This window comes from Serinus canaria, chromosome 4 (assembly GCF_022539315.1).
Source record: "Serinus canaria isolate serCan28SL12 chromosome 4, serCan2020, whole genome shotgun sequence".
NCBI classification, from domain to species: Eukaryota; Metazoa; Chordata; class Aves; order Passeriformes; family Fringillidae; genus Serinus; species Serinus canaria.
The window spans coordinates 62,586,782-62,613,830 of record NC_066317.1 but is presented as its reverse complement, the minus strand read 5'-3'; the positions used below and the strand labels follow the sequence as shown (position 1 = coordinate 62,613,830).

The following is a 27,049-nucleotide window of genomic DNA, read 5'->3' as shown; positions in this document are numbered from 1 at the left end:
GTCTTGTTTAGTTGAGTAGTGATGAGATCACTTCCTTAGGTGACACAGCTGCAGGCTGCTCAGCTAGTCTCAGTTTTTACATGAAGAAACAGAACATTTGGTACCTTCTGTGGCTGAAAGCAGATTCAGCTGATTCTGTTTCATAACAAGACTTTCTGTCCTCTGGTCCCCAGGATTGCCAGTCAGTGCTGATGTGGGGCACAGCTGTCCCCAGGCTGCCCTTCCTGTCACGCTGTTGCTTGTCTCCAGGCCATGTAGTGGTTCTGTACATTCTTGCTCAAGGTGTGAGCAAGAGGGAGAACTTCTGTGTTCATCCTCATACTTCTGACTGAGTTGTTAACTCAGAGCAGCCAAGTAGAGTAAATGTAGACAGGCAATTGCATTTTTATGCTGCAGTCTCCACTGTGCAGGAGATGAGTTGGGCACAAGTGGTGTCCTGTTGTTACCTGTTTGTCTGCTTTTGGCCACCTCTGCAAAGTACATTTGAAAAGCACAGGTTTGCCATAGCACTTCATATCAAATCACACAGAACATGAATGCAGAGATTCTGATCTAATAAAGATCTTGAAAACAACTGAAATTTTAGCTTTCTAGCAGAGATAAATGAGAGAATTTCTGTTGGGCTTGTTTCCAACAGGCTTGACCAGTCTTATGATGGACTTTCTGTTTATTAACAGCTACTGTTTTCTGCAATTTCTTCATAAATAACACCATTTGCTCAAGGGAGCAATTGTTTTAGATTCAAAATGTCACAATCCTGCTTTCACTGAAACTACAGCCTCTCTGACTTTGCCATTTAGTTATTCAGGTTTGCTTTTGCCTTTTTAAGTAAATTCTGAAGAGATCTCATATCAAATATTATGTATGTATGTATATATATGTATTTCATCATTTGGTGGGGTCTTAGATTTATGGGTTTTCTTTTTTAGTTTCATGAAAGAACTTACATAGATCTTCACCCATAAAAGGTGTATTTGGAATGAACTGTGTGCCTCACAAGAATCCTTAGTGCTTAGCAAGATGGAGTCCATACTTTCCTTTTTTTTTTTTTTTTCCTATTTCAAGATTTTTTTTCAGTCTCTTTCCTCATTTTTCTTGGTGACAATGCACAAACTATGAATGAAATCTGGGTTTTGAACAGGAGTAGTGAAAAAAATTGATGCTTGCTCTGAATGACAACATGAGAAAATACATTTGGAATTCTCCTGCATATTTTTTTACATTTAAATACTAGAATGGTAATTTTAAAGTTTTGCCTTATATTATCTTGATCTCAAAGCCCTGTATAGCGTCACTCATCAGAAAACTCACAGAGTTCCATCCAAAAGCCTCTAATAACACCCATAAAGTAAAAATTAATCACATTAGGGAAATAAAGCAATCAAGAGGGTAGCAGACAGCCTACCAGGCAAGGTGAAGCTCTCATCTGATACATTATTGCAGTTCCATTGTTCCCACACCTCTGAGCTCTGGGAGAGATCATACATCAAATGTGGACTACACATTTTCAGAAGATGCACTTAGCCTTTTTTCTTGGCTTCTTATCTAACCTCCTTAAATCAAAGGATCATTATTGTTTGTCATTTTGTCATAGCTCAGCTGGCCATTTTCAATTCATGTAATAACAAACTGGTCTGGGCCTCAGATTTTATTGCAGTGTTTAAAAGTGGTTCATCCTAGAAGTTTATCTCGTATAGTAGCAGATATTGCATAGGTTATTTACTGTGACTGAAACTCTCTGTAAAGCTGAGGAGCATTCAGACTTTTTAAAAGGTTTATGGGGTAGGATCCAGAAGGAAGGGGCCATCCCACTCTCCTGTTCTCTTGGGATACTGCATGAACATTACAAGTGACCAGGAGCATTAGCTGGATAAGAAAGAGTCTGCATTAAGAAGAATCCTGGCACTCACTGGTTTAGCTTAAATCAGTCTCATTCTCCAAAGTTGGGTCTCAGTAGCTCTTAAGAGTCTTTTCCATAATCTCTGTCCAGCTTCTCCCCTCAGTCTTCCTAAGTAGCACAGACTTCACCCACAAAGAAGAGGTTTCCTGAGGGAAAACAAAATCTTACTGCAACTTTCTCATACTGTTGCCTAAGTTAATCGTTGCTCATAGCTCAGAGACTTCAGATTTTCTTTGCATCAACTGCTGACATTCACACATGAAGGTCATTTAACTCAATGCTTATGTCAGCAGGTAAAATGAACACTTAACATTGGAGAAAGTTACATTTTACTTAACAAGGGCCATTAGTTTGCAAGGACTGCCCTCATTTGATAGCATTAGAAGGGCAGCAGCCCTACCAAAAGCACTGCTGTTCATTGCTCATATTTTCCACTTACTTCAAAATAATTGTGCTTTTTTGTACACTAATATTTTCTTTCCAGAATATATTAATCATTATTAAATTTGTATCTTTATAGACTCTTAATGTGACAGAAGAAAAATTTGTATTGGATACAGTAGCAGGATGCACAGAATATAAATCCATATTGGATGTGGTGGTCAATGCCTTTTATGTTCAGGATGGGAGATACTGCCCCATTTCTGAGCGTAATCTCTATATAGGTAAGTTGTCCTTACAATACCAAATGTGTTTACCACAAAATTTCAAATAATATAATTTTACTAGTGTAAGTCTTGGTATTATGTTACATAGGAAGCATTGTCATTGTGTCTAGTGCAGTGTGAAGTACAGGACCTTTTCTAATGTCCTAATGAATGTGAAGTCCAAAATCTGACATTGTTATTTAGTCTGAAATCTTTCAGGGGTTAACTGGAATTTCACCTAAGAAGGGTAAGATGCAGTTGGAAAATAGGAAGAAGCATCTTGGGTGTTTAACCATCCTTCAGTGATTTCCCTTTTTTCTCTTCTATGCAACCCAGTACCTCTGCCATTCAGACACAGAAATGTGTATCAAAGCTCTGAGTGCTGAAGAACACAGCACATCTCACAGTTTCAGACACAATTGTCTCTATCCATGTGTGGGTTTCTTCATTACTGACCATCACAATGGCTTAAGTAACTTAGGATACTTCCACCTGTCTCCAGGTGTGAGGTCAATTATTTTCATTTTATTAGTTACTGGTTAGAATCAGTTCTGATACAAATATATTTGACAGTATCCACCCAGTTAATTAGGGTAGTTACTACTCCCAAAGTTATTTTAGGTATTGAGAAGTACATGAAAAATTAATTTAAAAAATATTTTCTGCTATTTATTTAATACATATGCTGAGGTTGATCTATCAGTCCCCAATAAGGTGGAATCCCAAATACCTCTGTCGCTGGTTCTCTAAGCCAGATAAGTTCTGAATCTTTGTGGGTATATTTAAAAGTTAATTTAATTCAAAGTGGTTGAAAAATAGAAAGAAATGTATCTAATATAAATATATCTACATTTTATGTTTTAAAAAATCAGTAAATTTTTATTACAGTTCTGGTTGCTTCTGTCACAATCTGGAAAAATACAGAAATCTAAATCAAACAACAAACAAAAGGGAGCCTGAACTGTCAAGGATGAAATTATTAGTGTATTGAGTTTATTCTGAATGGTAATGCTTCATTGTCTCCATTTCTCCAGAGCCATGTTTTTCATTGTCTGGGGCACATAAATTATACCTTTAAGCTGAGTGATGCTATAATTGGATTGTCAGGACTGGTCCACTCAAAAGCTTCCATTAATCATAGGCAGAGGGTAGGAACAGAACATTTTCCTTCATCAACAAGTTGAGAGTCTAAGGTCATTGGCTTACATTTTTTTAAGCTGCTTGTGATTCCCTTTGCCAAGCTGCATTGACACTTAAATGATCAAAGCTGCTTATAAAGGCTGTTGCTATGTGTGAGCAGATTTGAATTTAATAAAGCTTGTAGGAGATAAATGTATATTCTGCTAAGACTGATTAAATATGTTGCTGTACTAAAGCACATGAGATTGAAGCCTAGAGATACACTGAGCTGGCTGCAGCACATTGACCAGAATGTCCTGATTTTACCATTACAGTTTGGTGGCAGCTAAAACACTGCACTGTAAGTGAAACCTGATTGATCAAAGTCAGTGGGGACAAATGGAAACTGATACAGGAGCTCATGAACTTTACAGGTCTACTAAAATTTCACAGTACTGACTGTGCCTCTTCCTGTATCATAGAATAGAATCATAAATCATTTAGGTTGGAAAAGACCTCCAAAATCATTGAAGTGTGTACTTGCCATAGAAGGTGCAAGATTCAGGTTTGAAATTTCACAATTTAAAAACTTGATTTTATTCCAATTCAGAATAAAAACAAAGGTTACAACATTTTAGGAAATATGGTCCCTTGTAAAAAAAGCAAAGTAAATACTAGAACTATTTCATTTTATGTTTGACATTTTCTTATCTATAATGTTGTAATTTATAATAAAGTATGAATTTGTAACAGAAGAGTAAGAGCTATCCTCTCTGAAAACATTAAAACAAGAGCATGCTGAAAAATTCACTATCAAAACTGTTAAGGTAACAGTCTAAATCACTGAGTATATTGAGTAAAGGGTTATTAGATATAGCATAGGTTTCTTAGAATATAGTATAGGTTTATTAAGTATGTTGAGTATAAGTTTATTAGAATTGTCTGCTGCATTTTAAATCTATGTATCTTTTGATAGTTATCTGTTATCTAGCTACTTTTCAACTAGAAGAGATTGGTCTTCAGCACTTCAGCAGAATTGTGAAATCTTTGGACACTGCAAAAATGCAACAGGTACAAAACATTCTAAAAAATAATTATCTCTTCATTGTGCTTGATTAATCAGATGACTTTTCTCAACTTTGAGAATAAATTAAATTGTGAAATTACTGTTATTTTCTGTTAAAATTCAGATATTAAATTAGTATTTTTTTACCAAAAAACCCTTCAATTTCTTTACTTGCAGGGGGATTCTTATCTTTAGTCAAAGATCAATTTAAATGTATTTTATATTATCTGAGAAGGTCAAATAATCACATAATTTACAGTTTATGTCATTTACAATTGTCCTAAGTTGCACACTCACTCTTGCCTCTGCTCACATTATTTCTTTGACATTATTTCTTTGATTATTTCTTTGCTCACATTATTTCTTTAAAATCAAGGCTTTTAATTGTGAAACTTTAGACAGGACATGTTTTTTCCATATGCAATGAATCTATTGAAACTTGCAGTTCCTGATGTTTAGTGTTGTTTTTTCCCTTGAACAATCCACTGCCGCTTTCATTATCAAGCCTATGGTGCTTCCATCACTTTTTCTCCTTCCCAAAAAAATACTGGCTGGCTTGGAGCTATGCATGTACCAACTGCCCCAGTACAACATGCAACTGACCAAACCACTGCTGCCAAATAAAAAGTTGGACAAAAATATTCTGCTTCCCTCTCCTTTTCTGAAGTAATGAATTTGGGGTTTCCTCTGCTATTTTTTTGCTATTGTTTATTGTAACTGTAGAAATATAATTGTCTTCTGTTTCTCTTTTAAAATCAAAGTGCTAATTATCTTATAAGCTATGTTGTACAGAAGAGCAGACGGATAAACTGAGCAGCAGTGCTTTCTCATAAGCCCTGTTTTCTCAGGAAAATGGGCTAAAAATTAAACCACTGGTGACACAGCATCTCTAACCTTTGATTATCCAGATGTTTCAAAGCATAGCCCAAACACACTGCTTGAATAACAAAGATGGAATTTAAGAGATAGGCAAATTTAATAATTAATACTCAAAAGGCCAAGGTTTATCCTAACAGTGATTACTTTGAGTGTTCAAGTGGATGCCAGTGTCTCTTTAATGAGCAGAGTTGCTTTGCAGGATGTAGGGACAGAGTAGGTTAAGTTGTCTGGTTTTAGATGGACTTACTATGGAATGCTTATTATTAATTCCATTCAGAGACAGAAATTATATATTTCATTAACAGTTAAAAAGAACAGAGGAGTGGCTGGAAGAATTATCATAATCTGGTAGACAGACAAATCACTCTGTCTAAAATGCTCTCCTTTGGTAAACATCTTGGCCACGAGCTACTGGATTGGATGCATCTTGAGCTCATTCAGCTAGCAACACAATTTTCCCACATCATGCCAATTACCTCTTGTTGATTCCATTCATCTAGCTTTATGTGGCTTAAGCATCAGTGCCCTGATGTTCTGGTTTAGATAATGCCTCCTTCCTTGTCTGCAATAACTCTTTTCTGATAGGGAAGTGCTGCATATCCCAATGTTGTGCACCTGCTATCATTGTAGCAGGTGTGACTTGGTTTGCTTAAGTATCTTACCAGATCCTCATCACCATGGTACCTAGATTTTCCTTTTCCTTTTGCTTTTCAAAGAAAGCAGTTTCTTTGTCTCCAAAGTGATGCTAGATTAAATTAATGCACCTGCAGCAGAGGGTTTAGAAGCAGCATTTTGTCCCCCCAGCAACAGGGACAAAAGAGCAGAAGGCAGATCTGCAGCCTTAGCAACAAAAGTTATCAGAAATTTGGGAACCTACTTCAGGATGCTGACCTCTAGATTTTTCCTGATGACTATTGTGCCTGAGTTCAGTTAAGACTCTGAAAAAATATTCACATATATTTATGTAGAACAGATTTACTTCAATTAAAAAATAAATTCAGCATATCACAGGCTAAGTGGAATTTTCTTCATCATGCAGATAGATAAACCTCAGTCAGATGAATAGTCTCCAGGTCATAATGAATAATGATATGAATAATGTCAAGTTATGGAAGATTTAAGACCTTTCTCTTAAAGACCTGTATGATGGAATCCATTCAACTCAAAATCACAGTGTTTCCCTGTGTTTGATGAATGTTCAAATATTTTCATTTAGGCAGAATAGCAATGCTATCTCACTTACACATGACCTTCTGCTTCAACAGCAAATCACAAGCTCTCATTCTGTAATATTAAGAATACATGCAATTTTTTTTATGATGATATAATTACAGAACCATGGGATAAAACCCATTCTTGTAACTTCAGTGTGATTATTCTTTGAAGAAATTAGCCATGCATTACTGGCTCAAATCTATTTTTGTATTCTATTATTCTACATGCTATTCTTCTACATTTATTTTAAAATTTAAGGGTTTGTGTGTTGGAGAAAATACACTATTGAAATAAAAAGTTGAAGTAAAAAGCTTTGTAATTTCTGAATTGTCTTGTAAAAAATACAAAATACAAAGTGTTTTCTTTCTAGCAGTTAAGAACCTGTTTTTTCTGCTTCATGTTCTGATTGCTTCTAAAAGCAGTTCTACAGAACTTCTGAGATAATCAAAGGAATATCACTACATAAGAAGTGGTCACTGTAATAGAATTTAAGATGAGGTAGGAGTAGCAGGACATGATCAGCCTCGTAGTGGATGGTGGGTAAAACCAGTCTAAGCTGGGTCAATAATGTTTTCAGGCAGTGGCTGATCTGTGTGGAGAAACAGAACGTGCTGTTTCCTGCTGTTTCCTTTGACTAAAGAGTCAAAATCTTATATTGTGGATGTAACCATTTCAGCTTTGCAAGTGCCTTTGTGGATGTAAAGATAATACCAGATGAGGAAATTTCCCATTTTTTATTTGTTTTCTAGAAATCCACATGATCCCACTGTGTAAAAGTGTGTTAAGAATATTAAATTCAAATTCTCATAAGTAAGGTATTAATTCAGCCCATCTGTAAAAGTACTTTACAAAACAGTCTTTAATTAGACACACTTGTGTTCCTACAGCCAGAGTATACATTAAAATATAAAGATGGGTACAATTCATTGCTGGTGTAATTCCATCACTTTTTCATTATCATGCTGTCTGAGTAGTGAAAGTTTTGGAATGTTCAAGACAGAGGAGTAAGCAGAATAATGCAGTTACCAAATGACTACCAGTGACTTTGCTAAGGAGACAGAGCCTGGTAACATCCAAACAGAAACCTGATAGAAGCCCCATTCTGCTGCTCTAAAAGCAATGGCTGCTGATACTGGGGTTTTCACCTGTGTCACATGTGGCCAAAGACAAAACAGAAATATTAAGGATTTTTCCTAGCAATTCAGTTCACAAAACAGAAAGGTTTCTTTTGTCTTTCAGCATCTGTGATAGGGATTATCCATAATAAGATTGTGAACTTTGGCTCAGGCACACTGGTCAGAAATGATGTCCAGTCATCCTGCATTGCCATTTGCAATCCCTGCAGTGCCTGGATGACCATTCCAGGACTGTGTTCCAAGAATTCTCTAGTATGATGCATATTGTGGCACATCCTTACTGTAGCATTTCTCTGGGGACTGTGACTAAAACAGTACAAAAATATGGATCACAGTGTTGATGTCTGATTACACAGTTAACCATTCTCTGTATCTCAGCAGTAGATAATAGCATTTATCAATCACATAATTACCTATTTGTTTTAATATAGGGGGAAGTGTTAGTAACAAGTACAGGACTGGTGCTGCTGCAGGAAGCCTCAAGCTGTAACAGCTAGTTGTTAAATACAGCAGCTAGAAATCACTGGGTGCCTTTATTATAGTTTCATCTGCCTTGAAGAGTTAGTTGAGTTGCTTTGTGAAAGATAGTTACAGCTAATATGACAGAGAGTCAGTGAGAGCTGAAACAGCAATTCAGAGGTGTAGTTTCACATGGCACTGTAGTGGACAGCTGACTAAAGCCTTTGAGGATGGACCAGGCTGTAGAAGATGACACAGAGAGGGAGGAGTTCAGCTTAATGGAAGCCAGTGAAAAAAAAAACTGGGATATTTACACATCACCACCTACAACATTTGTGTTTCTGTGAGCTCTCTGAATACCTTGAAATTTGAAACCAGCTCAAACCTCATATTTTAAGTGTATCAGCTCATGATCAATACTGTATTATAGTCCCTGTATACACACTTGTCTACATGGGTTTTTATAAACTTCATGTATAGTCAGGGTTTCCCATCAGATCAGTGCTGTGGTAGGGGATATGTTCACTGTAATCGTACTGACTGCTGGGATAACTGGATGTGCAATTTTGTTACAATCACTGGTAGAAATAGTGTCTACACCATGCATCCTTTCTGGTGGAAGGTATGAATTCAGTCTAGACTTTTGGCATTATATTTACACATTGCAGAAGTACAAATTACTGTTAGGTGGCAAATTTAATCCAATATGCATGTGCTCAGTGGAACATCCTCTGTAAGGACAGTGAATGACTTTCTGAACCAATGGGATGAAATGCATCCCCCACCATATGCTTATTAAACACCACAGAATGTGGAAGCATCAAAAACCCAACTTCTTCACAATTCAACACTTAGTTTATAATCAAGCTTTTAGGGATGAAAGAACTTTTGGATGGTGTGTTGATAAGCTGACACCTGCAAATTTAGGGAACAGCAGTAGTTTCTAGGCAAGAATGGAAATCCAAGGGTGTAATATTCATTTAGTCCTGCAGTTCTGGTCAGTCTTTTGACTACCAAAAGCACAGTAAATTAAAATATGGCTAAATTTAAAGGTTAATTCCTTGGAAATGGTGACATCAAGACTATGGATTTCAAGTAGCAGGCATTTTAGATCTGTTGAACATCTGCAGCAAATGCCTTGAGTCAAATCGGAGTTGTTTGTAGCTGAATAATTCACAAAGTTGTGAGACACCTTGGGCCTGGCACCACATTTGAATTAAGGAGCTCCCTGGTAGCTCTGCAGAACCAAAAACTGGATACAAAAAATTCCATGGCTCTGTGTAAAACAACTTAAGGTGGGGCTCATGCCAAGTCTCATCTAAACTCTGCAAGTCTCCATTTGAAGCTTCTCAAAGTGACAGTGCACTGCTTCCCAGTATGTCTCATAATGTCAAAATTATTTAGTGGACCTTTTTGCTTTTACTGTGATTATTTCAGCGCCATACTTGTACTTTCATTTCCAATAATTTTAATGGAAGACCTAAGGTTCAAGTTTGGAATTTATATTGCTGTAAATGATGCAGGCTGAATCTGAGTGCCATTTTTCAAGAGTGTTTCAAAAGGCCATTTGAATACTTCAAGATTTAAAGAAAGGCTTTTGACCTTCTGGTGAACTGGAGTGGCAAACAAAAGTTCAAATGTTAGCTGTTATATCTCCAGCATGTAGACCTCTGCAATGTATAAGTATGCCAAATTTCAGTCTTTTCTTTTAATGGGAATATGCCAATTAATTATATTTCAATAAGAGAAAAAGCCACATTGTCTAGCATTTATTATAGTTTTCACCAATTATCTCTGCCCAGTTCCCAAGGAGCTGAAAAGAATTTAAATCATTCAGGTGCAGTGTCTGGCCTGACATATTTCTGGGCTTCATGGCTCTTCTAGTTCTAGATAATCAGAAGTCCACTTGGGTATATTAGACTCTGAAACTCTACTGTAAAATTATACTAAAATCAGTGTATTCCAGTAGTAATTAATTTTGAATAAAACCTTTTTTTTCACCATATTTGAAGCAAATTAAAGATGAATCAACACACATCTATGTTGTAGCCTGTAGTTTAATTTTTGTTTTACCACAAAAAAAGTTTTAGTATCAATCAGTTTTTCACAAAATAGAGCTAAAAGACATGGGACTGTCCACCAGCTAATAGGAACCTAAAAACACCAAGCATCTGTGTTTATAATTACAAGGTCAAATACAAGCAAGTTCTTCAGCAGTGTTTGTAGTAAAAGCAACTGTCTTTTTGTAGTCTTATATACACCGTGTCTCCAAAATTCATATTTAAAAGAAACCACTTGTTATTAGTTTCTTAGGTTCTTCTTCAATGACTCGTACCTGAACACGTGGATAAAAGATGAATGGAGTCACATCTACGATTCAGTGTATGTGAAAGAGAACTTGATTGATCCACTGCTGAGGTGAGTAGTGTTTAAGTAGCCTCTGGCCACCTCAAAGTTTAAAAGCTGGGGGAAAGCTTCCCCTGAAAGCTCACATTTCTGTTAAAGTGTTTCTCCTACTGAAGTCACTCAGAACCCTCCTTGTCTACACAAGTCTTTAGCAATCCCTTTTACTTACCCAGAGGCAAGGTTCTCTCTCAGAACAGTCCTTTCACAGCTGTTGTACATTTGCTTCCTAATGCCTCTGAATAGATAAAACAACATATTCTGAAAAAAAGTAAAATAGAAGGTTCAAATTATCTTAGAGTCATGCCTCATCAGTCACTTCAACATCTGTATGACATTAACTATTTTAAAAAATGTTTGACATCCCTGATTTTGACTTTATGCACAGACCTGTTTATATTGATGGTCATAAAATCCTTTCTGAGCAAATCAGATAAGCATATAAGCAAGTATTTTAGAGTTAATGTTTATTTACGCAGTTGCAGCATCATTTAACAGCTTAAATGCTCTGAGGTGCCACAGCTCATTGATTAGGTGGTGATATGGTAGCAACTGTACCCTTGCCTAACTGGAACATTTTCATGTGGAAAATTGTAGTTCTGCAGCCTGCTGAGTCACTTTTTACTCTCTTTTTTACCCAGAACAGATAAATTACACCAATGTGGCTGCAGTCACACATCCTTCTCAATGCAGTATAGATTAACCCAGATGATGGCAAAAAATGTCCAACAAAAACATGCTGTGAACAATATCAGCTGAAAAGGAGTTTTACATCTGGTTCTGTCATATCAAAGTCCCTAGAATAATCCTTTCACACTGTGTAGTTTATTAGCACTTTAGCAAATATATAACATATATTTGGCTTGCACTACTCTGAATTTCACTGAGTTCTACAGGGACCACAGGGATATATCTGAAGTCAGAATTTGACTCAAAATATTCCATTGTAGTGATTCTAGTTATAATAAATGCTTAGAATAGTATAAAAATACAGATAGAGAGGTATGGAGATACACATCCATACCTACAGAGCTCTTTCACAAACACATTCATGCAGGCTGAGGCCACTGCTTTTTTCATTAGCACCAAGTTTATTGGAGCTGTCCTTCACAGTCACTTACACTCAGTGTAATGAACCCATGTTTTGCCTGGAAGTGGCAAATGTAAGTTATACAAGAATGTTCAAGACTAGATTTGGTTACTGGGTTTGAAACATCCTTGAGGGGTCTGAAGATGCAGTGATGAATTCAGTCAGTTAAGTAGCTGCAATTCTTTTAAATGTGTCTTTGTGTTCCTCTTTCTAATATCAGTGAGGTTAATATAAAGAGTCTTATTTATTTTAGTGGAGCTTCATTACTTGCATGAGCTTCTTGCAAGCCTCACCCTAGAATGACAGTAACAGAGTAACAGTCATATAAACAACTTACTGTAAGTTTTCATTGTCATCTGCTTTTAAAGTTCTGGGGAAGCTCCATTGCACGTGTAATGTATAAGGATTTAACATATACAGAGGAAGAATAACTGGCTTGAAGCTGTCACTGTAATTAGACTGTGATACCCTGTTTTTGTTCTACCTTTAATCTGCATTTTCCTGTCAATCCTTAGAAGTCTGAACCTTGATACAAGCCCAAAGTTACAGAAATCAAAATCATCCTGGCTGCCCCCAGGGCTCACTGAGGGTTCATTTGTTAATTCACCAAACTCCTTGGATCTTTCTATTTTTTCTGTTAGAACTGCCTGTGCTCTAAGATTGATCTGCATGTGCTCTGTTGGTACATGTGGCAGCACTCAGACCACTGCTCATAGTCTCCTCATCTGTGTAAGTCAAGTGTTCAATTAGCCTATGACAGCTGCTTTTCTGACCCCTAATCTGGTCCTGCCACAAAACCAACTGGTCAGAGAGTTTGTTTGTTCCATAAAAACTGTGGCTATTTCACCACTAGTAATCTGACTGGACAGCATCTGTCAAGAGGTGAAATAACACAGTGTAGCTAAATCCTGAGTACAGATTCATAGGTTAGTTTTAATAAAATTGAATGGCAGAAAGCATCACAGAATTTGCACCAATGCCAACCTCATCTACTGTTTGTAAGTTTGTATGAAACAAATAAAACAAAATAAAATTGAAAAATCTGGGTTTATTTGAAGGTGGCAGCCAAAAGTGCAGCAACTGATTGAAAAGCTCACAGATAAATTAAGTAATCGAACCAGCACTGTCAAGACTTCAAGAGTCACTCAGCCAAAGGAATTTAATTTGACTGTACCCAAGCCACGTGCCATTCCTCCAGCTTCACCAGCACCTCTGCCAGTACTGCCAAAAAGACAACCTGTAAGTTTGTTTATTTTTTGAAAGACACTAAATTTCATGTATGCTTCTGCACAAAATGGTAGGGGAGTTAATAATCTAAATTTAGGGGTTTTTGCAAATGAATTCTCATTAAAATAAATGGAGAAGCAGTTTCACTGGAAATGAGATGGACTCTAGGTTTGCAGCTCCTCCTTGAAGGTGGAATTTTATTTTTATTTGTCTTAATGCTGAATCTCTAAAATTAAAGCTTTTAGTTTAAATTCATTGCTCATGTAAAAATTTGTCTTTGAGATGCTAAGTTATTTTACTTATTGTCTCAGATTGTGATTTAGTTACACTGGTACAAATCAGAGACCCACAGTTGATGTTATCTCACTGGAGTAAAGCAAACAGGATCTGGGATTAAGCTACTATGACTAACTTAATAAAGACTGCAAAATCATCTGTATTTAAATGCAGTGGGAAGTGAGCTTAGAAATCATAGATTTGGGCATTATCTGCCACCTTGTATTAGCACTTCAGGTTTTAAATAATACATGTGTTGAATGCTCTTAGAAACCATTTACATCTTAGGATGGCAGAGCAATTTAATGGTAGTGTGTTATACAGTTAATGGGATTTTACATTGAAACAGCTTAATACCAGGCTCTGAAAAACTGCATTTAATAACTGCTTAATCAGTATAGAAATGAGTCATGTTGCTGTCATTTTAGAACTTTATGCTGTGCAGCCCCTCTTAGAATAAATTTGCTTTAATGCAGATGCTTTTAGTGAAGTTCATTTGTGTTGTTTGGATTATACTAAATTTGGTTTACATTCTGGCCAGGTTTGCAAATTTAAAGCTTGTGTGAATCTAAAGCCATTAGTGTAGTAGTAACATATCTTTTATTAATTTCTGTACCTCTCTCAGCAAATTAAGATTCACTTTGCCACATTGTTGCCAGTATCACAAATTTACATCCTGAAATGAAAAGAGACTGAAAACACAGCTCACATGGCCGGAGAGGATCAGTAGGGTGAGAGCCAGCCATAGTGTGGCTCCTGTATGGTGGAGGGTTCTCCGTAATTCAGAGGAACACAAGACTCTTCCACATTACATCCTATAATCTGCTGCAGAAATGTTCTCATCCATTTTCTCACAAAAGTGTTCATTTTAGGAGATACCAATTTTTTACTCATGGTTCTCATGCACCTGTCAAAGAATTTTTCACATGGTTTATCAGCAGGGACTATTGTAGCCACGACCCATAGTTACTGCTCCACATGGGAACATCTGTACACAACCATATGGAGGCATCTGGAATTTGAGCAATAGGTTATTTATCCCTGTGTTGCAATTAGTTAATTCTGATTAGCAGGTTTATTATTTTAGGTATTGCTTTCTAGCATTATTTTATTCCAGGCATTTCTGTCCAAGTGAGATGAGATGTGTCACATACATTGGGTCAGGAGCTGGGATGGCACTGCCATCCTGTGTGCTGAGCACACACTGCCTTCCCAGGGGAGTGCTGGGCTGTGGGTTATTGCAAAGGGCAGGGGAGTTGTCCTAGTGACCTATAATGAGATGGGATTCCCATGTCATGATATGGGATCTCAATAATGGGATTCCCAGATGGCATTCACATTCTCTGAAAAAAATCCCTTCACCCAGGATTTTTCTCCTGGGAAGCTGAGAAGCCTCAGACTAAAGGAAAACAGTTCTTATCTCATTTGCTTCTCCTGTGTTGTGCTCATGTGGAATGTGTTTGGAGATTGTTTACCCACAGGTGATTGTTTCATTGCATTCTGGTGTGAGTTTTGACTCTTTGGCCAATCAGGGCCAAGCTGGGTCAGGACTCTGGAGAGAGTCACGAATTTTCATTATAATCTTTTTAGCATTCAGTAAGTATCTTTTCTGTATTCTTTAGTACAGTATAGTATTCTTTAATATAATATAGTATCATAAAGTAATAAATTAGCCTTCTGAGAACATGGAGTCAGATGCATCATTCCTGCCTTCGTCAGGGCATTCCCTGCAAATACAATAATTCCCCACTGGCCTTGGAAAGTAACTGGCCTTGGGGTAACGTGGCCCTAGAAGCTTAGGATAATCATTCATCATCATAAATGTTCATCAAAAATGGGAGTCAGTAAGTAAAAAGTAAAAACATTTTCATTTTGAGATTTAATAATAAAACAACTCACTCCAACTATTTGGTCTAAAGGGTATAAATTCATGTCTCCACAGTCCTTGGCACACATGCACATGGATGCAGACACAAGAGTGCCCATATGCATGCTCACATCGATAAATACAGTTCTACAAGGAAAAATGAGTGCTTTACCTTGAGGTGTGCAAAGGAAACAAATGGACACAAGTGCACAAAGCTGATAACATGCAAAATTATTTAGACACACTCAACTTTCTTGGATATCTTGGGCTAGAGTAACAAAATCCATTCTTTTAGTATCAGTACTATACTAAAATGATAAGATTATACAATTATTTTATTTAAAAATCTTCTGTAAACCAGTCCTATTTAAAAAAAAGTAACACCATTCAGCCAAATTTGATGTATTTTTAGATATTTTTTCTATTATTTCCGCTGTGCTTCATGAGTGAAGTTACTGATTGTTTAAAATAATTGAATGGGTGAAATGATTTAGCCAGTACAGAGATTTTGTTTGCAAATATATAGACCTACCAATATATTTGTGATATTATCTATAAAAATAAAACCACATAATAAAATAGCATTGCATTAGCTTTTCCTTATCCATCTTATGACAGTAACTTTAAAAAATAGAAGAGTGATGAGCACCAAAGTTCAAAGTGATTATTCATTTTTCTCTTTCTTAAACATCTTGTGGTACCTGCTCCCTAAATAATCCTCTGGTTAAGGGATGTCCCAGAGGCTGTGTGAGGCTGACCACTGCCTGGGGAGGGAAAGCAAAGTTGGTGTCTCTCATTCCCAACCGCCTTTTTCACATTTGGATTAAGTAGGTACAGTTTGGCCTTTTTTGATCTCTCTGTTACTGTAATTTAAAATTTATTTATAGTGACTTTTTATCCTCTTCCAACAATTGGGTAATTGCTATTTTATCTGTCTGTCTATCTGCTTGGTACTCATCCCCATGGGCTAAATCACAAGGCAAAGAATGTTTTTGAAACAGCTGATAGAAAAGCTGTTCCTTCAATTGCTTGGAATGAGCATAGCAGTTTCTGAGGAGAGATTTTCAGCTTACTCTGGCAGATGAGTGCAGTTTGCAGGTAAAGCACATGAGTAGGAAGAAGAGTGAAATAAACTGATACTCACTGCCTGTGGAACCCTTTGCAAATCATCTGGGCTTTCATTTCTCCATCCATAAAAGCATAATAAAAATTCTTCTGGGAAATACTTTCACTGCTACTTCACTTTAAAGCCTTACAAAAATACTTGAGCAGTCTCACCAGTACACTTAATTGCTAGCTTCTTCTGTTTGTGCATTTGTTTTACCTGTAGATAAAGATGTCACATAGCAAAGGCAATGTAAATTCCATCAGATCCATGATTTTTTGAGAGTGTAGTTCATTATATAGACCAATAAAGCTAGATGGGATTCCCATGTTCCCTGAACTAACCTCCAGTACAAGACAGACTATATATTTTCCCCATTAATTCTGTAACTTTTAATTGATCTCACACATTTTTAGCAAGATATTTAGGCAGGTGTCCAGTAAACTGTCAAGACTCTCTCACCCACTCCTCTCAAGGAGACATCCAGTCTATTTTCAGAGCTTACTCTGGGATAAATTTATTGCTCAAGCAAATACAGAAATCAACCTGAAGTCCCAGTGTCCTGCTGATCCAGCTGACAGCCAATCCTCTCCTGGTCATTTTAGCTGACATGTGATTGCTTTCCCAGGTCTTTGACTGATGCTGAAAGGACCCTCTGAGTCCTTTATCTCCCAAACATTTAATCCACACCTCCAATGGTTTTCACTTACAAGGACATTGGGACAGCCATGGTAAACCAAAGGCCCATTTTGCCCAGTGTTTTTTCCCAGCAGTGCCTAAACACTGAGCTCTGGGAAGACCAGAGGGATGGGACACCTGCTGCTTTCCTCCAGCTTCCTTCTCAGGGTCCCACCATTTCAGCTCAAAGACCTCCTCAGTTACAATGAAGTTCCTGGGTATTTAATAAACTTCAAAGGATTTCTCTTCCCTGAACTTCTTTGGAGACTGTAACTTGTTTCTACTACCACAGACAGTGCCACAGCTTAACTTTATTCAGCTGCCCTATCTGGCTGTTGTTGCTCTGAAAGTCAAGTTTATGAAATGCCAAACAGAACTGTTCTCATTCTGGGAACATTTTTATCCCCTTGATAGGGCCTATAGGATTTATTATTGCTTTAGCCTTTCTTGTACTACTTCCAATATTGTCTTTCTTTCTAGTCTTTTGAGCAGAGGTTATGTTATATTGAACAGAACTGAAAAGCTGGGTAGCTTCAACTAATTGGAATCTGTCCCTGTCTTCTAGAGTGGCACTAATAGAAAAGAATCAATATTTTAAAAAATTAACTGCTGCTGTTCTCCAGTAAAAGTGGATGAGCTTTTTTTTTTTTTTTTTTTTTGCCTGCAAGAATGTGTCACTTGGAATGTTTTATATCCCATATTGTAGAGATTTTTGTCTTTTAATATAGGTTCCTCCAAGCATCTATAAGCCTCCAAAGGAAAGAAAGCAACTAGAGGAAATCAAAGCAAAAAATATCCAAAAAGCAAAAGTAAGTGTATTTTGTTCTTCTTCTATCCTTTCCTTTCTTCTAAACTGGTTCTTCTTTATTGTTTTATCTTCACAAATCTTAGAACTTTACCTGAAACATATCTGCTTTTGCAACTAAATGGCTCATGGCTTTTTCTCTAGAGTAATGAAATTTGTATCCTCTACTCTGTTTTAGTACCCTTTTCCCATCTTCTTTATTTTATTATTAATAGTCCAGGACAAGGTCCACCTTTTACTCACTATATAAGTACCATACATGAAATTTTGCAAGCAGCCATATAAAGTAACAGAAACATGATTACTTTCTTTTCTTCACAATGGTTCTTCTAGTCCCATGGACATGTGGATATATAAGGTATTCAGTTATTTATTAAAGCTTCAAATTAAAAATAAGTTCAGTATTTTTGAGGTTTTTTTCTGAAATAACCAAAAAATAACCACGTTATTCACTGTTTTAAAATACCAGCAGATTCTGACTTCTTTCTTGTGCAGACTTCATACTCTTACATATTCTTCATACATTCCCTTCAGCAGATTGAGAGAGTGTGAAGTCATCTGGGTTGTAAAGAAACAGAGTACATGGTCTGTGTGTTAAGACAGCAGGAGAAGGGTGGGCCTGGAAAAAACAAATAGATCTAGCTATTTGATCCAAACTTTGACATGAATCTTTTCAATGAGGTAGCTCATAGTTAAAGCAGATTGTTGTTGTCTTCTCCTTGGAAAGGAATTAATTAAATGTCCATTTCCACTTTCTTTCTCCTTTCCCACACTGTAGTCACCATATCCAATCAAATAACAATATAAACCTGATAAAAGGTATGCCAGGTAGCTCCTTTTTATCTGGAGTCTCCCACCCCCATTCTGAAAATGCCTGTTTTTTACTAGCCAGTGCAAGTCTATTCATTACTGGCTGTCCTCATGTCCATGTGAAAGGGACACTGGATTCTGTTCCTAAACTATGGTGAAAGCTTTAATGTGTGACAGATTCTAAGGGTATAAATTTTACATTCCTTTTGCTGGTCCATTATCTATGCTTGATATTTCACTATAAAATAATACAACATTGGTTTTTATCCTTTTATAGTTTCCATATCATGGCAAAAGCACATCTATTTGTCTGTGTGCTTATTTGCATGTTAAAAACTTTCTAGAAAAACTGGGAAAGAAAATCCAAACATCACAATGCCTATACCATCAAAAATCTAGGACAACTGTAAAATCACTTACCAACCAACCAACCACATTCTTCAATAAAGAAAATGCATTAATACAAGAAAAAAAGATAAACCACCACAGAAATTATAGCTACAGTAACAGCATTTTTTGTCACTTCTGGATTGCTATTAAAGGCATCCAGAGCATTCACAAAGGTCAATTCCCTTGACTGTTTGCTAACCAAGCTGAAATTATGGGTCCTAGCAGAAATTTGTATAAAAAATGCCATTTGTTTCATAGCATTTTTGCAGAAGCTGTAGCTGTACGTGTAAGAACCACATCTGAGCATCTGTGAGGAATGAGAACACTGGAAGCCACACTCTAGACAGTTATAGAAACACTGATGTTATCAGCTGCTGCCCAGAAAGCCATTAGAAAATCTAGTCAGTGTTTCACAGCTTTGATTAGAGATTTGGTTTACAACCAAAATAAATATCAAAAAAGCTAGAAATATGGTTGCCTGTACTTCCCTGTATAATGACTTAGCTTTAATGCCAGGGGTGTGCCTATTGAATCAACCCCTGGTGGAGTGATACCCTGAACATAATTCTCTAATATGTCTTAAAACCAAAGCCATTGTTTGTCAGCAGTCTGGAAACAGTTCCTGCCAATGGTACTGATGTGCCATGGATAATGATGATACTTTTAAGCTGGTATCTGGACAAGCAACATGTTTCATATGGGCAGGCCTATCAAAGGCCTTATGTCCTGTGCAAAGAATACATCCAGGCAGAACTGTGTAGAAAATCGATACTTGCTTACTTCAGGTCTTTAATCAGGAGTGAAAATGTATGTAAATACCAAGTCAAGCTTTTGGAATCCATCTTGGGACCAGTGTTGTTTCACATCTTCATTAATGACACAGATGAAGGGACTGAGTGCACCCTCAGCACTCTGCAGGTGATCCCAAGCTGGGTGGTGCAGCTGACACACCTGAGGGACAGGACTCCCTCCCTCCACAGGGACCTGGACAGCTCGAGAAGTGGCCCATGGGAATCTCAGGGGCTCCAACAAGACCAAGTGCTGGTGCTGCCCTGGGTCAGGGCAGCTCCAAGTGACAGCACAGGCTGGGGATGAGCAGATCCAGAGCAGCCCTGAGAAGGACTTGGGGGTGCTGTGGGTGAGAGGCTGGACATGACCCAGCCATGGGCACTCACAGCCCAGAAACCTCCCTGTCCTGGGCTCATCCAAAGCACCGTGGGCAGCAGGTGAGGGAGGGGATTCTGCCCCTCTGCCCCACTCAGGTGAGACCCCACCTGCAGCACTGCTTGCATTCAGCTTTGGGGCCCCACCACAGGAAGGGCATAGACCTGTTGGAGCAAGTCCAGAGGAGGCCACCAGGAGGAATGGAGCACCTCTCCTATAAGGAAAGGCTGAGAGAATTGGGATTCTTCAGCCTGGACAAGAGAAGGCTTCAGGGTGACCTAACTGGGGTCTTCCAGTACCAGAAGAGAGCCCACAAGAAGGATGGAGAGAGACTTTTTACAAGAGAAGGGAGTGACAGGATGAGGGGTAGCTTCAAATAGAAGGAGAGTAGGTTTTTATTATTTATTAGGAAGAAATTCTTTACTGTGAGGATGGTGAGGCATTCACACAGGATGCTTAGAAAAGTTGTAGATGCCCCATTCCTGAAAGAGTTTAAGGCCAGGTGGGATGGAACTCTGAGCAACCTGGTCTAGTGGGACGTGTCTCTGCCTATGGCAGAGGCTTTGGAACAAGATGATCTTTAAGGTTCCTTCTAATCCAAACCATTCTATGGTTCTGTGAATATAGTGGTTATGGCTATAAGACTTTTTGAAATATCAAATTATTCTTAGAGAATTTAAATGTACCATGCTCTTTAAGATAATTGTTTTAATTTTAGGACCTGCTCCTGGAAGTAAATACTAACCAGTTCAGGTGTGCAACCATCGAGCCTGAAAAGAAAGAGGTATGGTGCAAAACACATGTTGAAAAATTCCCCAGTAGGGAGATGAAATATGACTGGAGTATTTAAAGATATCTTATAGTATTTAAAAAATATGTTTATTTGGGCTTAAGAATTTTGTGCTATGATTTATAGCTATAGTGTCATTTCACATCCCTATTCCTGCATTTGCCTCTTTGATGCATAATGCACAATCCCCTTTTCTTATACTTGTGGTTTATAATTTTCCTAATTTTGAGACAAGCAACTTTCTGTGAAACTGCTCCAACACATCTCCAAACTGGCAATATTTCTCTAAATCCACATATTATTTTTCCATTAACTTTGATGCCACAGAGCAGCCAAGCTGAGAGACTAATGGTCCTGTTCATACAGAATCCTTGCTTTGGTTGATTCCCAGTTCACAGTTAAGCCACCAATCTATGTGTGTAATATATTCATTTCAGCATCAGTGCTGCATATTCTATTCACTGTGTTCCATCCCCATGATACCAGACAGTTTCACATCAGAATCTATAGCTAACATCATTAAATTAATAAGCATCAGTAGAATTCTACCACTAATTAATAATTCCATGAAGTGTGTTTGACATCCTATTTTGTCGTCTCAGTATCTATTTCAGTTAAAAGATGAATATATTCATAGATATGTAAGTAATATTTCATAGTCAAAGAAAGAATTACTGTTACTTCTTAGCATTATTTAGTCAATATTTGGACCTACTTTGAATGTTCATATTCCCACTAGGTGGGTGTACCTAGCAAGGTTTTGTGTATATTACAATTCCAAAATATGTAGAATTTTCTACTCTCCAAAGAATATTTGATGAATATTAATACATTACTTTGATAAATACCTAATATCTTTTGCTGAGTAATTGAAAATTTGTTTCTGAAATGAAATAACATATTTTTTGTTTGAACTACAGAACATACATGACAGTATGGAGAGTAAACCAGTGTTCAAGGCTCAAAAGATCCAAAGCAAGGTGAGTAACCTCTAAGGAACTGTTGTCAAATGTACTTGCAAATTTGACACAAGTACAAATCTTGTCATGATGGAAATTCGACTTGAATCTGTGTTTTTACACTAAGGTCTTTGGCCAGGAGCATGGGATGGATTGGGTCTATGGTTCACAGATTTTGTCCTATGCACCATTAATAATCCACATAGACATGGTCAGGGAGTGACAAGAGCAGGGCTACTCCATGACGGAAGAGAAATAAGGAGCCAAAGGTGATGATAGCACAGGCAGTGCCCTCACCATGCAGGACACGCTCTCTGAATGTGAGGAGCTTGGTGGCAGTGATGGGCTCTGCTGATAGCAAGTCACCCTTGGACAAAACAAGGCAACAAGTCAGGTCTGGGGTCCACCCAGAAGCCCAGTCAGGAGACAAAGCTACAACAGCAACTGAGGTCAGGAGACAGAAATGGAGAGACAACCAGGAGTAGAAGAATTCCCAGCATAATGGAAACTGAAACCCATTTCTGAGTCTAACTGGGGCTCCCAGGCGTGTGAGTGGAGGTCCTGGGTGAGACTGGTCAGGGAGATCAAAACCTTTTGGTTCCCTGAGGTAAATTGTGTGTAGTTGCACAATGTAACCATATTGCTTTAAAAGTGTTTTCAGTTACAAAGGGAGAACATTTTACATAAAATAGTATGAAATGAGAATTGTCCCCAGCAAAAAAAGAATTGTGAAACCTTGGTTTAAGAACTCAGCATAAGGACAGAACAATCTTGCATCAGTACATCACTGTTTCAAAATGAGATCCTAAAGAATGCTGAGCAATCATTCCAGCTAATGACTGTCTGATACACAATATACAATCAGGCTGGGTGCTTGCCTTGTTTCCTTCAGACACATACTGAGGTCATGAAATCCACTATCCTGATTGCTTCTCTTGTAGAATTTTCAAGGGTCAGAGAATTGTAAACATGAGAAAAGAGCTGTTCAGCCTTAGCAGTGGAACACATGAAAACTCACATTGATGTTTCTGCAATAACTGCACTACAGATTATCTTCAGTTTTTATTGTTCAATCTGGCACCTTTCATTTGTTTCAAGTTCTTATACAGAATAATTTCAGCTATGCTTGTATTGTGGTCTCAAATATCTTGTGAACAGGTCTGCCTACTCTTTATAACCACGTATTTAGGTACAGCTCCTAAACACTGTGAAAAGATTGATTCTTCACTTGGGGGACTGGGCATCTGGCAAGTATTTCTAAAGCCTGTCTGGCATTTATCACACGCTGAAGTTATCTTTAGTAACAGTATCAGCTATTCAGTCTGCTTGCTTACAGTCCAGCAGCATTTAAATTACAGTAAGGTAATAAGATCCTAGTTCATTTTGCACAAAAAGAAAGAGAAAAAAACCCAAACCAGGAAACATTTACATAGTTAAAACAAACACACATGACCTGTAAATATGTGGGCTCAGTTCAAAACTGTATATTCCATTGCCCTTTCTGATAACATAAAATAACAAAACTTTAGTGCAGACTAACAAGAGTCAAGCCATCTGCCTAAACTGCATTAAGAAAAATATGGATCTGGCATCCTCTGGCATTGATTAGGGCCACTAAAACTTGCTGGTATCTCCTCTAGATGCATAAACAGTTTTATCTTGTCTAAACACATTTGCCTTAAGGTTGGTTAGGTGATATTCAAGATGCTGCTGTAACTTTCAAACAGAGATAGGCATATTGTTATTGACTTTTAAAATACTTTCTATTCCTGTTGCCTTCCTGCCTGTGCCACTCTCTGAGCAGACAAATAATAAGAGGATGGTTTATCCAAGATATATATAATTTTAATCTATCTTCAAATTAATGAAATTATATAATGTTTTAACCAACTGGTATTTTGCTTTCCTCTTTTTAGAATACCCACAGTATATGAAATCTTTTATTTTTATTTTAGAGAGATATATTATGTGCAGCAGCAATTATTTCTCCTGCTGTTCCAAAGTATTTATTTATCATTTTCACTGAGAGAATGAGACAAATGCATCATCACTCTGTCTCAGTCTGCCTCTTGCTCATATCATATTTTGCTTTTTACATATTTATTGGTTTTGGTGAGTTGTTGCATGTTCATTAGGTGGCAATAGACAATATGATATTTTCCCACAAGAATTAGTGCTCTGTAATTTTCCCACTTACTTCAATTTTCTCATATTGAAAAAAGGGAAGATATCTCGCAACAGGAAGAGAATGAGTAACATTCAGAACTTCCTTGATACTATATGACATAGAAGAATCTATTCAGTTATTTTACTTATATCTGCCTGCACATGTCTTGGGAGTCCTAGTTATTTCAACGATATTGCCATATTTCTGTTTCATTGTCAGTCAGATTTCTGGTCAATAAACTGTGAAACTGAACTTTAAGGTATTTCCATAAATAATCATTCTTAGTTCAGTTCTCTATCCAAATTATAGTTGGTAAATACAGAACATGAAATCTGTATATACAGAAAACTGTAAAAAGTATAGAAACATCTACCTGTGTCAGAAAATGTCTAAGGAAACATTTTATAAACAGTACAGGCATAAGATACAAACTGTTCTTACAATGCAGAGAGCTTTGAGATGTGTTGAGCTGCAGAACAAAAAGTAGAACATCATTGGGCATTAAGAAGTCATAGTAAGTCAAACAAAAGAAATAAAATACATTGATTTGGATTCTTTTCCAAAATTCTTCAAGTTATCATTTTGTCAAGAAACTGACAGGTAATTGATTTCTGTCCATTAAAATATGCTATCTGTGTAAAACCAGTAATTTTATTTCATGAATTCTAGGTGATGGAATGTGTTTGCTATCCTCAACCTACCTAATTAATATAATTTATAACACATGCTTTTTCTAGTTATGTATTTCAGGAGACTTCAGTTCATGTTTCTGCATACAATATTTGCAGTATGTAGCTTGAGTGATTCTGTGCATCTGTTTCTCAGCTATTCATTAAGTTCTTCATTTGGAATTTAAATACATGTTTGAATTCTGAACACAGAACTTGTCTGGATTTAAGTCAAACATGTTATGATTAAGCTTTGTTTTCTGCAGGAATCATCCCAGTTCTTATGTCAGCAGCACTGCTTTGCCTTGGTTCAGATCAGGTCTCTTGCATGTGTCTGCAAAGGTGACCAATTTTCTCTGAACACCCTACCAGAGAAATTGATCCTTTCCTGCCTCAGTATTTAGAAGTTGTCTGGGAGTCAGTCTTAACACAATACTTTGGAAGAGTTAACAAAGCAGCCACAGGATCTTGTCCAAGTTACATCTTGAGGCCTAAAAGTCACTGAGAACTGTTCTTCACTTCTACTGTCTAGAAAATGGATATGGCAATGGGTGATTCCAGTTGTCTTGGAAATACTTCTACATTGTAACAGTGATTATTTATAAAATGCTTCCAAGATCTCCCTACAAAAGGTGCCACTTTTGTTTTACTTCACTGTTCTGGCTCACTGAACATCTTTCAGAGAGGCAGTTTATTGTCTTTGTCCAAAACAGATCAAATCCTTTTGCACAGCATATATGAGCACTAGAAAATATGAAAGGAAGTGAAGACATTCTATGGGATTTTACATGGTCCAAGACTGATTACAAATTTATAATCCACTTGGGGGACTTTGCTGATTTCTTAAGCAGCTTGAGTGGTTTATGAACAGCATGCAATTTTATTGTGAATGTCAGATTAATGGTAGATGAATGCTTTAACCAAAATTTATGCTGTCTTGGGTCAATTTATTTAACCCACTGAGATGTTTTTATACTCTGTTTCATGGTTTACATTACTAACTATGGAATATACATTCCCTTTCCTGACAGATTGACAATGTACCCATTAAATTAAACACAGCAGCTATTTTGAGGGAGGGTGCCCTCTACCAGCGGAAATTGGAAGAGGAGCTCAAAAGGTAGGACCACGCTCCACCTAAGTTTGCTTTTCACATCCCTGGATTTAGGATATGAGCCACATCAAAAATAATTCCAGGTAAACTAAACTAATGGATCTGTTGTAGGGCTTTCTATTCTATAAAAACAGTAGACAAAGAAAGAGAGAAGTGGATTGAAGTGGATTGAAGAAAAGTCTACAGTAAAGTAATACTTTTTGTGTAGATGCTGTATAGTGTTGCTGTGTTCTGATTTAGCACTCTGGCTAGTGTCCACTTGCAAAATCCAACAGCTATCACTTTTATATTTATTCCAATCCTCCAGACTAAATAATGACATGAATACACATCTATTTCCACGTCCTTTCTAGAAGATGCATCTATATTAAGCCAAATAATTTCATGTATCTTCATTTTCTTCAAAGGTTGTGGTCAACTACATGCCAAGTTTGATACTTGAACTTGTTTATATGAACATAAAAATACCTGTCCATTTCTATCACCATAAGATATAGCACACTAAGAATGTGCTGTTCCTTAAAGCAAGATAAGCCAAGAGCTGAGAGTGACAGCAGGACATGTAGGATCAGTGTCCTTACTGACAGCAGCTCCACGGTCCCCTGGCAGGCAGCAGGACAGATTCAGGGACAGGCAGCAGGGTCAGCCAAGGGTCCTACAAGAGTCCAAAGGGACGAGTCTAGGCCAAGGTCCAGCCAGGAAACCAAGCCAAGAAGGCAGAGTCAACTTGGCCCCGAGCTGCGTGCAGTCTGATCTAGGGAGTAGCTTAGGCAAGGACCAAGGCTGTTAACCCAGACTTAAATGTGTCTCCTGGGAAGAAACTACACACACACCAACCAGGACTTTTCATAGCTCTTCCTCACACAGTTCTTTTCACTTCAGTCCCATCCAGTGTTAGACAGTCACACTGCAGCAAAGCTGTCTTTGAACACAAGCACTGAATCCAGGGTGCTGGGGAAGGGGGGTAATAGGAGGTTGCAGGTCCTTTTGTGCATTTAGCACTCTAAGAAACCTTGACATAAGGATTCCTCCTCCTTCAGCAACACAGGTTATCAGAGGATGTTTACTAGGGAAAAGGTGACTCCTGGATGGCCACTGAAGGTTGTGTTCTGCAC

General features: G+C 37.4%; 1 protein-coding gene across 1 annotated transcript in view; it reads left to right on the top strand.

Annotated features, from left to right (window-relative positions):
- CFAP99 (cilia and flagella associated protein 99) overlaps positions 1-27,049 on the top strand; it is a 53,034-nt gene that overhangs the window by 11,601 nt on the left and 14,384 nt on the right. Inside the window, exons 3-10 of the mRNA XM_009101406.4 lie at positions 2,421-2,565; positions 4,643-4,737; positions 10,727-10,839; positions 12,973-13,153; positions 17,796-17,876; positions 20,955-21,020; positions 21,947-22,006; positions 25,852-25,940. Coding sequence (XP_009099654.4) covers positions 2,421-2,565; positions 4,643-4,737; positions 10,727-10,839; positions 12,973-13,153; positions 17,796-17,876; positions 20,955-21,020; positions 21,947-22,006; positions 25,852-25,940 — 830 coding nt within the window. The remainder of the gene's footprint in view (positions 1-2,420; positions 2,566-4,642; positions 4,738-10,726; positions 10,840-12,972; positions 13,154-17,795; positions 17,877-20,954; positions 21,021-21,946; positions 22,007-25,851; positions 25,941-27,049) is intronic.